The 14,525-nt window shown below is 32.5% G+C and overlaps 1 protein-coding gene across 12 annotated transcripts in view; it reads left to right on the plus strand.

The window, feature by feature from the left end:
• Window positions 1-14,525, plus strand: part of MYCBP2 (MYC binding protein 2) — a 232,740-nt gene that overhangs the window by 110,522 nt on the left and 107,693 nt on the right. For 11 of the 12 annotated variants that reach the window (XM_016149329.2, XM_016149321.2, XM_016149322.2 and 8 more), the window contains 7 exons: window positions 3,826-4,018; window positions 4,523-4,797; window positions 5,391-5,612; window positions 8,970-9,161; window positions 11,271-11,477; window positions 12,338-12,469; window positions 13,791-13,969. In XM_016149329.2, the coding sequence (XP_016004815.1) occupies window positions 3,826-4,018; window positions 4,523-4,797; window positions 5,391-5,612; window positions 8,970-9,161; window positions 11,271-11,477; window positions 12,338-12,469; window positions 13,791-13,969 (1,400 nt within the window). The remainder of the gene's footprint in view (window positions 1-3,825; window positions 4,019-4,522; window positions 4,798-5,390; window positions 5,613-8,969; window positions 9,162-11,270; window positions 11,478-12,337; window positions 12,470-13,790; window positions 13,970-14,525) is intronic. The other variant, XM_016149327.2, reaches the window with a different exon arrangement.

The following is a 14,525-nucleotide window of genomic DNA, read 5'->3' on the forward strand; positions in this document are numbered from 1 at the left end:
GTTTTTGTGCAGTTTGTTCTTTTTATCCCTTAAATTCTGCATATCAGTGAGATCATAGTGTTAATCATTCTCTATCTGATTTAAATACCTTCTAGTTTTATCACAGCGATATCTTTCTCCATTCCCTTCCAATTCATATGTAGGGGTCTTGTTTTCATATCCTATTAGCCACTCCATCCCTTGGTTGCAGCACTTAATTCTTTTCCCTTTAAAGTACTTATTGATAGGAATGTAGTTATTACCAATTTTTATTCCTGTTTTTGATGCATGTTTTTTCTTCTTAAAGAAGTCCCTCCAACATTTCCTGTAATTCTGGCTTGGTGGTGATAAATTCCTTTAGCTTATTTTTGTCTGGGAAGCTCTATCTGTCCTTCAACTTTAAATGATAGCTTTGCTGGATGAATTATTCTTGGTTGCATATCATAGGTCTTCATCCTTTTGAATATTTTTTGCCAAGCCCTTCTGTCCTGCATAGTATCTTTTGAGAAATCAGCTGCCAGTCTTATGGGTGTTCCCTTGTAGGTAATTATTTGTTTTTCTCTTGCTGCTTTTAATATTCTTTCTTCGTATTTAACCTTTGGCATTTTAATTACGATGTGTCTTGGTATAGGCCTCTCTGGATCCCTGATTTTTGGAATACTCTGAATTTCCTGAGGTTTTATGTCCATTTCCTTCACTGAGTTAGGGAAGCTTTCTATCATTATTTCTTAAATCAGTAGTTCAACATCTTGATTTTCTTCACTTATGCCGATCAGACAGATATTTGGAGCCTTAATAGTGTCCCATATCCTCCTTAAATCATCTTTATAGTCTCAGCATCTTTTTTCTTGCCATTCTGTTTGAGTGTCCTAATTGACTTTCCTGTCCTCTAGATAAGGCAGGTGATCCTCTTCTTTATTCACTTTGTTTATTCTATTTAATATACTTCTCATCTCAGATAATGTGTTCTCCATTTCAGACTGGTTACCTCTTATAATCTCTATCTCCATTTTAATCTCCTTGTTAGAGTTCTATACATTTTCCAAAAGTTTATGGAGCATCTTTATAACCAGTGTTTTGAACTCTGCATCTGTTAGATTATTTGACTTCATTATATCTGGATCTCTGTTCTGTTCTGTCATATGGTTTCTGCTTCTTTGTCTTCCCATTTTGGCTGTCTTTCCGTGTCTGTTTCTATGTACTAAGCAAAGGTCCCAAGTCTCCTGGTCTTATTAGTGTGGATTTGTGAAGTAGGTGCCCAGTGGCACAGTCCTGAGAGGGGTTCAGCTGCAGGCCAAACTTAGCCCAAGCCTCTACCCTTCTGGGGCCACCTGTTAAGATTCAGCAAGCAATCCACAGATGTTCTGCCTATAGTTGCCTAAAAAGGCCACACCAGAAATTGAGGCCAGCTGCCTCCAGTGTGAGTGTAGGCGCTGCTCAGCAAGGTGCACCTGACTCGCTGAGGATACACCTGGATGTGGCTTGGGTAGGGCCCGAGTTGGGGGAGGCAGGGTTTCAGGGAATCCTCTGGGCAGAGTGACCTCTGTTATCCAGTTTAATGACGCCACAGCTATGACAATTCTGTGTCTGCTGCATTGGTAGGGAGGAGGGCTCAACAGGGAACAATGGATACCACCCGCAGTTCTGTACCTAGCGAGTCTCACCTTGGCGCTCACTCCGACATTATCTCCCTGTAAGTCCCTGGTGCCCCCTGCGCGCTGCTGAACGAGCACTGGTGCTGAAAGCTAGCAGGTTCGTCACCGCGAAAATCTGCTCGCGGACACAGCCCCTTTAAGAGGCGTCTGCTGCTGCCATAGCCTCCATCTCACTCAGCCACTTGGGACCAGGCAGCGCAGTATCCTTGCCCCATCCTACCTTCTGCCATTGCAGGGTACTTTCTTGGATTTCTCTGTAGTTGTACAGCTTGTTCATCTAGATCCCAGGAGATTTTTCCTTGCTGCTTGCTCCATGTTTCCATCACAACTTTGATTTGGTCCCCAGAGGGATGAACAGAGTCTCTATCATCTATGCCATTTTTTTCTCCCTTTGAATGCGATTTATTAATATAACTGGTAGTCTGTTGTGTTGGTAAAATGCAAAGGGAAAATTTTTCTTTTTTATCTTACTCGTTAAACAAATCTTATTCATTTTTTTAAACCACAAAATTAATACACGTCCCTGGTGGGACTAGGGTAGAGTAGGAAGAAAAAAAACTATACTAAAAGTACATGAAAGTTCTTTTCCCATCACCCTGTTATCACTGTATATAACTACTATTTACATTTTGACATATATACTTCCAGACTATTTTTTATACACACACACATTTACTAGTCTGTATATATAGTATGCTATCCAACCTTCTCGTTTTTGTTTGATCATACTTAAAGTTTTGCATCTTCCTTTTTGAAAATTTCATAGTATACACCGTAGACATAGTCCATGTTAATACATTTGATTCTATTTCAATCTTTTCTAACATTTGTATTGTATCCCATAGAATAGTTATACAGTAAGTCTCCACTTAATGTTGTCTATAGGTTCTGTGCCTTTAAGCAAAACAACATATAACAAAACCACTTTTACCCATAGGCTAATTGATATAAACAAGAGTTAAGCTCCTATACATCTCATTAATGGTAAAAGGAAACACTGTGGAATGAGCTGTACTCTGATTTCTTTGACTCTTTTCCTATTAAAGGACTGTTTGTTTCTAATGTTTTACTATTCTATCCATACATATGTCTCTGATTGCTTATTTTCTTATGTACTACTAAAGTATGCTCATTTAAAATTTGATATATTATCTCAAATTGACCTTCCAAAAGAGCTATGGCAGTTTATAAAGAGTGTGTTTTGAATAATAGACTACAAGAATTTTGGTTTCCTGGCACCTTAGATCCTTTTAGTATTAAGATCAGTTTGATATCTATTGATACAAATAAGTATTTTTGACTGTGTTGTGTCTTTTTCAGTCATCTCTTTTTTTCTGTGCTTAGTAATTCTTTTGTTTATATCTAAGTGGTTTTGTGGTCATTAGGTCATTTTAATCTTGATATAAGAAACTTATTCAATCATTCCTTTAAAAAGTTAAGGTATAAACTCTTATTCTTGGTATTACTACACCAGAGGACTGGAATTTGATAGGGATGAGGAAATAAGTGATTTGCTTTGATATTCATCTAGTAGCTATCTGTCATCATGTAAGCATGATAAAACCTGCAGACCAACTAGAACTACAATGGATGCTCATCTCCTTACATTAATATTGTAGAATTTTTAAAAATCCAGATAAGAATTTTTAGTATCTTTCTAGTCAATTTTTATGTTTTATTAACTTATCAAGTGTTAGCTATAGTTTATATTCTAAAATTTAATATGTAGATATAAAATAAGTTCTTTGATATCATTGCTAATATCTAATACTAAAATATTATATTCAAAAGTTACTCAAATGTTTAAAATACTTTTGGTTTATCTACACAGTGACAATGTAGAGTTTAATTTTCCTTTTAGGTAGACATATATTTATATGTTTTTCATTTTTTTTTTCTTCTATGATAAACTAGATAAATTTGTAGCAGGGAAACTTAAAAACATTTTTTTAAGTAAATATTGAAAACTTTTTTTGTAGAAGCCTAACTATGTTACCATTTTTGTCAAGTTTCAAAGGTGCTCCTAATGGTAATTTAATGAACGAACTAATAAAATTCCTATTATTTGGGCTGCCAAAACAGTAAAAAATTTCAAGATCAAGTTTTGAAGTTGAATGTCATCTTTTCATTTGATTCAACCTGTTGTATCACTTGAACTAATTACTTTCCGTTTCGTCATATTCTGAATTAGGAATGTTTTGAGTCTTTGTTGAGTATTCTTCACTGGAGCTGGACCACCTTAGTCTTAGGAGTTGAAGAACTTAGAGGATTAAAAGGATTCCAGTTCACAGCCACGCTTCTGGATTTGGAGAGACTGCGCTTTGTAGGCACCTGCTGTCTGAGGTTATTGCGTGTCTATACCTGTGAAATTTACCCAGTTTCAGGTATGATGCGTTATTTAAATTGACTTTTGGGAGAAAATGTGTGCAAATTAAAAAGATTTACATAGGGATAACCAAGAGTTTAAGATTCCAGCTTCCTTTAACCTGCTCCTTAATTGAGCAGATTAAAACTTGCCGTGATGCTTATGTATTGACTTATCAAGAATAAAAATACATTATATGTCATTCAGATAAAAAAAAAAAATCTCATGTTAGGCTAAAATGAAGTACTCTAACAAAGTGTTATTTTAAACAGATTCTGTCAAATAGAAATATTTTGAACAACTGATTTAGATTTACATATTGAAACCAGCGTTTTGTTTCTTTTTCTATTTAGGTTTTAAAAAAAATAATTTTGCATCACACATAATCGCTAAATTGTTTCCTTTCTAGGTTATGAGTATTTGTGATTTTTAGCTGTATAGGAAATTACTTGAATGATATTGAATGTTTTCATGCATATTTATTATTCTATTTAATTAGCAATCTGCTTTGTGTCTCTCAAAGCTGCAGGAAAAGCAGTTGTAGAAGAAACTAGCAAATTAGCAGAATGCATTGGAAAAACCAGAACTTTGTTAAGAAAAATTTTATCAGAAGGAGTGGATCACTGCATGGTGAAGTTGGATAATGATCCTCAAGGGTATCTTAGTCAACCCCTGAGTCTCCTGGAAGCTGTCCTTCAAGAGTGCCATAATACCTTTACTGCCTGTTTTCATTCTTTCTACCCAACCCCTGCCTTACAGTGGGCTTGCCTTTGTGATCTGTTAAATTGTTTGGATCAGGTAATTTAAGTTTGTAAAATGTTAGTTGAAAATATTATGTATTGCTCAATACTCTTCAAGAAAATAAGTTAGAGTTGCCTTAATCTTTTTGAATAAACTGCAGTGTGATGACATAATTTTGTGACAGTGAAATATTATAGTAGCATAATAACATTAACATTAGTGAAATGGTATAGTAGCACACAATTACTTTGTAAGTTATTTATTATTTGAGGAAAATGGTTTCAGTGCTTTGTACTGGAAATGCCTTATATGTATACTGATCAGGGCCTTTCTGATGACTTTCTTTGAGAATAAATGCTGGAGATGACTGATTCTGAGGATATAGGAATATATAAACTCATTTACTAGAGGACAGGAGGCGAATTTTCCTTGGCCATATTTGATAATTTTCCACCTTCATCGAATAAATAACTTATATATGTTTAAAGATACTGATGAAATATTGGTCCTTTAATAAGACACTTACAATGACTGAATGCTAGAAAAGTTTGGTATGACTTAAAAGCGTGTTTACCTTTTATGTATCCAGAAACTTGGATTATACTGATACAGTATTTCTTTGATGGGGTATGTATTTTTATTTTTAAAAGGATATCCAAGAAGCAAACTTCAAGACATCAAGTAGTCGCCTGCTTGCCGCTGTCATGTCAGCTCTGTGTCACACTTCTGTTAAACTGACTTCTATCTTCCCTATTGCATATGATGGAGAAGTACTGCTACGATCAATCGTTAAACAAGTTAGCACAGAGAACGACTCAACACTAGTTCACCGTTTTCCCCTTTTGGTAGCACACATGGAAAAACTCAGCCAGGTAGGTCTTCTTCTGAAATATCTTTTATAACACTGTCAACGGAGGCATATTTAGCTTGATGCTTATTCTTCTAAATTAGTAGATATGTTTACAAAATGAGTACATATTTCACAAGAAGAGCTAAAATTAAGAAAAAAATTCTCATGTTTACCTATACATAAGCGTTCTAACAGTTATGTAATGAATTCCTATGTATTTATTTTTGGCTGAATCATTTGAAAGTTGCAGATACTATAAGCAAACTCTTACATTCTAATATAATATTTTAGATTGCCAAGATTGAATTTTAAGGAAATAAATAACTTTTAAAGATTTTCTGTTAACATTTTGGTACATTAAAATAAGCATTATAAAGCAATAGTCATAGAAACATGAAGAATTAACTCAGATATACATGAAAACCATGTATAATTACTCCCAAGTTGATGAGAATTAATTTTTAAAACAAAAGTTAAAAAAGGAGTACAAAATAGAAAAAATTATCCTAATTATTGTATACTCGCAATTTGCTGTTGACCAAAACAACAGAAAAATCGAGAGAAAAATTTTGACAAATGGAAGTAAAAAACTCTAATAACAGAATGGAAAGAAAATTTCCAGTTACTATAATACCTTTGTAAGATCTCAGTAGTAACAATGAAAGTAAATATAAGAAGGACTTTAGAGTGAACCAGCATGGAAAAAATTTTTAACCTTACTCATAATTAAATGTGAATGAAAGTTCTATTGAAGTTATAAACTTATTTGTAAAAAAAAAAAAAAAAATAGGAAAAATGGATTTCTTATGCTGGAAGCCTACTAAACTTATAGACGGTTTAAGACATTATGTAATTAGTGTTAATAATCTTTTACTTTTCATCTTTCAGCAAATATTAATTGCGCATTTACTATTTGCTGGGAATATAAGTACTAATTGAGAAAAATGAGTGAAATGATAAATACAGCTCTTAAATTGGTGATATATAGAAGATATTTTTACAAGATAAATTGTCAATTCAGTATTACATGTGATGAGGATTTGCAAAGGAAATTTTTTGAAGAAACAATTTGAAAACCTAAGATATATGTGTGTTTTATTAAAAGGAAAAATTAGAAACCTAATTAGAGGTGTAACTGTACATCATTAAGTGAAATTGTTGAATTTAGATATACTATTTTGATAGAATCTGATTTAGCCATTAAAAATAGCTTTCTAATATTAAGGCAGATATTTTTAAATTAAAAAACCAGAAACAAAAGTATGAATATATTGTAATGAGTGACTGTAAATATATATGCAAAAGGCATATATAGTTTGTAATATGTAAATAATACACATTTTAGAAGAGAATACTGAGAAATGAAAATAATGCTTTGCCGATAAAGTTATGGGTGATCTGTATTTTTCTTTAGGAATTTCCTTTACGTTGCTGTGTATTTCTTTAAAAATACAGTAAAACTTAATGATATTTTAAAAAACAATTTTAAAGAGCAAACATTTGCTGATTATTAATAATAATTGTATATTTGTATGTCTGAATATTCTATTAGATAGATCCTGGTTAGTTTATTTCTACCCTTTTTAATGGATATTCTACCAATTGAGTTTAGTATAATATATATATATTTATATTTCTCATATTTCAGTATTTTAAACAATACTGTTATTTTCAATATGGACTGGATTTTTATGTATATTCATGCTGATTTTTTTCCAGGATAAACCTTTAGGAGTGGAAAAACTCTTAAGTGAAGGAGAAGCATGTTACGACTATGTCACAAACTGGCAAAATGCCCTGCAGAAAGCTAGTGTCAGTTTGCATTCCCACCACAAGTTAATACGATGACCTTTTTCTGAAATTTGAGTGGCCAGTGATGTGCTAATTTTTTTTTTTAGTCTTTCAACAAAAGCATATTGACACTATTAACTTCATAGTAAGATTATATGGGAATCTTATATTAATCTTTTCAATTACTAATTAGATACTAAGTAGGCATAATAATACACTCTACCAAATAAATATACTCCACTACTAATCTTCCAAATACAGCTCTATAAGACTTAATTATGGAGGACTATTGTGGGTTGAGTTTTATCAAAAGTTTTAAAGCCTGGAAAACTGATTACATAAGGAACTGATTAAAATGTTATAGTAGTCTTATTCAAATAATAATAGAATAGAATAACTTAAAGATGGGAGATTATCTCTAAGTGACTTATTTTTTTGGCCTAAAATTGTATATTAAGGATAACATTGAGAATGATTCATAATAATGCTTACAATGGTTATAACTGAAAAGTTACTTAATTTTTTTCTAATGGGTTAAAAGTATGTTCATTTACATATTTGATTTTTCTTTGGGAGAATGATTTAACTTTATGACCCTTTTCCACCCTGATATTTTATAACTTTATGAAATCTGTTGATTCTGCTATATATATAACTTGTAAAGCAGTGTAGAATATAAGTATTGTGGGAGAACTTGCTTGCTCAGGAGGCCCCGAGGTAATTTTGATGGTTGAATCATAGCAAATCATTCCCCTGATTTGACAGATGAAGAAGTTGAGTCACTATGACAAAACTGGAACTAGATCCAAATTGCTCCGTTCCTAGTCCACAATAAATCTTGGTCCCTTGATGAAATTGATGCATTTTACTCTCTGTCCACAGTGGGTTAAGAGATATCAAGGATAGTAAAGGAGAGAAAAAATGTTCATGCTGGATAACAATCAAAATCAATCATCTTTTTCCTTTTTTCTGAAAAAAAGTATTTTCTCAGTGGACTTTAATGGGATTCTGTAATTTCTCTTGCAGTTTTTTCATTGGTAGGGGTTGGAACTTTCCTTTGTTCACTTATGAAATTAAATACATTGAATTTTACATTGAAGTTGTAAAATTTTATAGAAATAGTTATAGTAGAAGTTTATATTTTTATTTCATGTATGTACAGAAAGCTTTTATTAGAAAATAGATTTATACAGACTACAATATTTCATAGTTGCTTTACCTCTTAATGTACCAGAAATCGCAGATTGGAATCTTGTCCTATAGAAAAAGCTTTTTAAAAGGGAAGAGTTTTATTTGTCAAAAGAAATTGTTATGATAAGTTAAAAGAGTAAGTGGAAAACTAATAGACACATATACCCTGTAAATGTATGGTACTTTTATGATACACAGACTTAATAATTCAAAAAGGACTTCTAAGTAAAAAGTAGATAAAATGACTCCATATACAGCTATATAGATTTAGAGACGTAGACTCACGTCTGAACTTTAAGGGTGTCATCTATCTAGAAGGACAGGATTTTGCACTTGAGTGCTCACGTGAAGGAAAATAAAGCAGTATCTTAGAATTGTTTATTTTCATGTATCACAGAGTGAAGAGAATATCTCAGGGATGACAAGCTTCCGTGAAGTTCTGGAGAAAATGCTGGTCATCGTTGTGCTCCCAGTCAGGAACAGCCTGAGGAGGGAAAATGAGCTCTTCTCCTCCCACCTGGTCTCCAATACCTGCGGGTTACTGGCCAGTATTGTCAGTGAACTGACGGCGTCAGCCCTGGGATCTGAGGTAGTGTTCTATTTGGGGATTGGATAATACGCACATGTTTAAATTTTCTACGTAGTTTCTTTTTCATATATTTTGACTTCATAGAAACTGATTTCAATCCCAAAGTATTTTTCTTTTACTTAAAAAATACTGTTAGGCTAAGCCATTTGTTTTCCTCTTCCTTTTACCTCTACTCTTATCTGCTTCCTCTCCCTCATGAGTTTATTCAGGATGTCACAGTAATACAAAGTATATACATTTTTCTCTTAGCCGCCCCATTGCACAACCCCAGTGCTATGTCCCAAAGGAAGCAAACAGTTGGCGTTGCTGGGTGATGGGTGATAGAAGTAGGACTGCTGAGCATATGGTATGGAAAAGAGGAAGAGGTTCAAACCTTAGCTTCGCCCATTTGATTGACCCTAGACAAAGACGTATGTAAAATGGGAATAAGAATTTTTATCTCCCTTCTATCACAAAGTTTCCTTAATTGTAGTAAAATATAGATAACAGAAAATGTACTGTTCTACCTATTTTTATGTCTACAGTTCAGTGACATTAAGTACATTCACATTGTTGTACAGGCATTATCACATTGTTTTAAAATATTATTATGTTTAAGAAACCCATTTTGAAACATTTTAAGTGCCATAACATTTTGTAAAGTGGTGTTATATTTCACTGTTTTATTGCCCTACTCAATCTGTTTTATGATTTGTCTAAAACATTTTGGCTGACTTTGGCAAATGTTTCTATTTTTTTCCCCAAAAGCAGACAGTACATTGATTTTGAAAATCATATTATAATATGAAATATCTTGTAGCATTCAAATGAATATTTAATAACTAGCATATACTCAGTGGACCCAGGTCTCAAATTTCTTACAAAGGAACCTTTTTTCCTCTATTTTACTTTTGTAATTCCTAGTCTTTGCTTTTTCTTAGTTATAAATTTTAGAATCTATTCCGAATTAACCTATCCAGTCAACACTGATTATTGATTCATAGTGACAGTTAAGCCTTAGGGTTTCTGAATGATCACGTGCACCTGAGCAGATTTTAGTATCTCCCTCTGGGAAGCACTTCCTCTATTTCTTGGTATGCTTTGGCCTCGAAGGCTAATGAAGCCCTTGTCAGAAATGTTATTATTATTTTTTTATTTATTCATTCAGTCTGTAATGTGCTTGCTTACCTTCTGTACTAGATCCTGAAAGAAAAAGTCAGTAGTGCATAGGTCCCCCTCAGAATGTCATTATCTGCTTATCCCCAGTGAACTCACCTTTCTAGTGAAAAGGAAAACCCCAAATTACAGGTGCCTAATATACAACGTTGGGAGTTCCCAAAGGTCCTGTCTTAGATGCCCATATTTCTTTCTTTCCCAGAGCAGTTTGTAATTTTCACTAGAATCATAAACTTCCAATTTTTTTCCTCTTGTAGTTCTTCTAAATTTCTACAGCCAACATAGATCAGCAGCAGGCTCTGTAATTAAAAAGAGTGGTTTCAAACCAAAATAAGTTCTCTGATCCTCTCTAATGAGAGTCTGTAATTAGTGAGATAATATTTGTGTGTGTGTGTCTTCAAAAATATTGAATGCAAAGTTATAGTATCACTGTATATATTAGTGGTATTAATCCCTAAGACAACATATTCTGCAAATGAAGTCTTACTTAAAAATTCACAGATAAGAAGACGGATGGTCTGACAGAAGAGGGGAATCTGAATCCACCTCTTTCTTGAATACTTGAATTCCTAGAGCTCTGTGTAACATAGTTTAAAACCTTGGTCTATAGAATGTCTAGGAAATTTTTAGTATCTCTTTTCAGAATGATAATTCATGCATATGGTATGACTGATAACTTATAGTGCTAACACTATAAATAAAGTGAAATGTATAGTTTACTGTGACTAAAAGAAGAATGCTTCACATGATAATCATTTGTGAATTTGGAATGATAAAATCTGGTTTTATTGCTGGTTAATCTCTTAATAGAATGTACCTTACAAAGGTTTAAACTTATTCATTAAATGTAGGTTACTCTGTTGAACTTCTTAGAAACCTTTGGGTAGTTTTGTTAAAGGTATGTTATTAATACTCAGGTAAGACTACTGATATAATTGCTTTTGTCTTTCACAGATTGATGGACTTAATTCTCTCCACTCTGTTAAAGCCAGCGCTAACCGATTCACAAAAACAAGTCAGGGAAGAAGTTGGAACACTGGGAATGGGTCCCCTGATGCAATTTGTTTTTCAGTGGACAAACCTGGAATAGTTGTGGTTGGTTTTTCTGTCTATGGAGGTGGTGGAATTCATGAATATGAATTAGAGGTGTTGGTTGATGATGTAAGTACCATTCCTACAGTGTTCATGTTGCTGTGCGGGATGTGTGTTGGAACTTAATATTGTAGTATGATAATCCAAACTTTGAGGGTTTAGCAGATCAGTTGTAGATGGGCAACATTAAAGAAAATGAAAGGGAGCGATTCTGCCTGATAAATTGTGAGACATCTTAGATCGCTCTTACCTCATTTTTTTTACACTGCCAGGGAAGTTTAAAAAAAAAAAAAAAAAGACTAGACATTTTATAGTTAACCTTCCAATTTCAATCTTGAGTAAATTTTTTTTTTTGTTTGTTAATATAAGTTTTCAAGACACAAAAACAGTATTTAGGCTGATATTATTACCTGTATCTGTGGTTAAACAATTTTGTCATAGAGGGCTAATGGATGATTCTTAGTAAAGATGGTGTTTTAATGATTGATTGATTTAACTATATTTACTATATTCTCTAAATTACTTAAAGTACCTGAGTTTTCACCAAGTTCTATTAAAATGGTACAGAAAGTTAATTATTCCTCATAAATAACAATCTATCTTATTTGACTCTTTTGAACAATTAATTTAAATTATTTCCCTACTTCATTAGGTTCTATAATTACATATATAGCACTCTTTTTGTGAAGAAGTGAGAATTGTTTGAAGGCATCAGATGAGAAAAGTCCACTTATATGATTTAGCTATAAGAGACTCCTCAGGAAATCAGATAAACATGAATGTTTATAGAATACCAAAAATAAATAAATAATGGAAATGCTAATAGCTAACTTTTATATGCAAGAAAATCAACTACTTTAAAACAATAATCGACACGTTCTTGTTTATATCATAAAGAGTATGGTGGATTTTGTTTTGGTTTTAATTAGAGTGAACATGCAGGAGATTCAACCCATTCTCATAGATGGACATCTCTAGAATTAGTCAAAGGAACCTATACAACAGATGATTCACCCAGTGATATAGCTGAAATCAGACTTGACAAAGTTGTTCCTTTAAAGGTAATTTTACTAATATGTTTCTTTTGTAAATGAGAAGTATTATTATGTAGTTTACTTCAAAAATAGTGAAAACTATCCCTTTATGTGGTGCTTTAAATGTTTATAGATTACATACTATATTCCTGTTATTGTACTATTTTATATTCCATTTTCACAAAAAATCTCTTAAAGTCTGGTATAGCAAAAAGTCTTGTTAGATTTTGGAGTCAAACCGACCTACCTCCAAATATCCGCTCTTTCACATACTGGCTCTAAGACATGGACATGTCATCATTTATCAGGTCTGAGACTTACCTGTAGTTTCGGAAGGATAAAACCTACATTGTAGTGTTGTTCAGATTAAATTAAATAATGGAATAAAGTACTAACCTCAATACTTAGCACAGCATGGAAACTAAATAAGAATTAGTTCCCGTCCATCCTTCTCTTAATGTGCCAAAACTCATGTAAAAAATATTAGTTTATATAACTTAATCATCTAGCAGTAAATAACTGTTTAGCAAAACAAATTTTAATTAATGTTAAAGTAATTATTAATAGAGTAACTCCGAATTCAATTATAATTTCATTATAGAGCAGAATTTTAGATAAGGTAAGTTTACCAGAAACTTTATCAAAAAGAATTTAGATACCAAAAAAAAAGAAAAAAAAATCAAAACCTTCACTGTGATGAAGTTTATATCATGAATCATAAGGCACTAATATCTGTATCTCACATTTTCTATGTATAGCACATCATATTTTGGACAATTTTTTCTTATGGATTTTTTTCCCCATGTCTACCTATTTCTGTCTCTGATTATATCTTAAAAATAAAAATATGATGGACTCACCATTAGTTTTTACCTTTAAAATTATTCCAAAAGTTAAACTCATCAAAGAAAACTATTACCTTATAATGTTTTATAAATCTTTTATTATGACCGATGCTCCTTACAGTGTTGTAAGAGCAGGAACTAGAGTCATGATGCCCGTATTCAAATCCTAGTTCTATCACTTGTTAGCTTTGTGACTTCAGGCAAGTTACTTAATTTCTCTGTGTCTCAGATTCCTCATCTGTAAATAGGAATAATAACAGTACTTACCTCATGAAGTCATTTTAAGGATTAATTTAATTAAATCGCATTAGTTTGGACAGTTTCTGTTAAATAATGAATAAGTGTTCATGATAGTGTTTGATTCGTTAAAAACTCATTTAACCAAGTCAGCTATGTAGATGACAGCACTCAATATATTTGCCCAGTTTATTGCAGAGTTCTTTTTGTATATCTTCTGTATATTATGAATAAATATAAACATGTTTTACATCATTATTGTGAAGGAAAATGTTAAATATGCTGTGCGCTTGAGAAACTATGGAAGCCGTACAGCCAACGGAGATGGAGGAATGACCACAGTGCAGTGCCCTGATGGTGTGACGTTTACATTCAGCACATGCAGTTTGAGTAGTAATGGCACAAATCAAACCAGAGGACAGATTCCACAGATACTCTACTATAGGTAGGTGTGTGTAGAGAGAGCAGGAACTGTTTTAATGTGGTAGAGCATACCCAATTCACTACCAAGGTAAAAAAAAAAAAAATGCTGTATGGGTAGTAATAAATAAATTCTAATCTACCTTTCTTGCACGTAGTACTTGTACTAATTTATTTAAAAAGTTCTCATTATGTAAATTCAGTTTTACTATAAAGGTGACTGCTTTAAGATGTTTCTTTTGCCATTATTTTTATAATATCTTTGAAACTTTTATATACTGGGCATATATGCTATTTGTTATCATTTTTATAGTTTATAATCTGCAGTTTTAAATTTAAATGGAATGTATTCTCTTTTTTTTCTGAAAAATACCTTAAATTGACAGTCAGTTAACTCTACCCAAGTACTAGTATTGCCTCGATCCTCTCGTTCAGTTTGCAGAATATTTTGTTCTGTGAATTTAGTCTTTGGGGCTCTCAAATATATAATGATGTATTTCCTATAATATCTTTAACAGTAACCATTTCTTGTGTAAACAGTGGAAAATAAAAAATGATAATAATTTGGGGTTAAAAACTTA

Source organism: Rousettus aegyptiacus, unplaced genomic scaffold (assembly GCF_014176215.1).
Source record: "Rousettus aegyptiacus isolate mRouAeg1 unplaced genomic scaffold, mRouAeg1.p scaffold_m13_p_11, whole genome shotgun sequence".
Taxonomy (NCBI): Eukaryota; Metazoa; Chordata; class Mammalia; order Chiroptera; family Pteropodidae; genus Rousettus; species Rousettus aegyptiacus.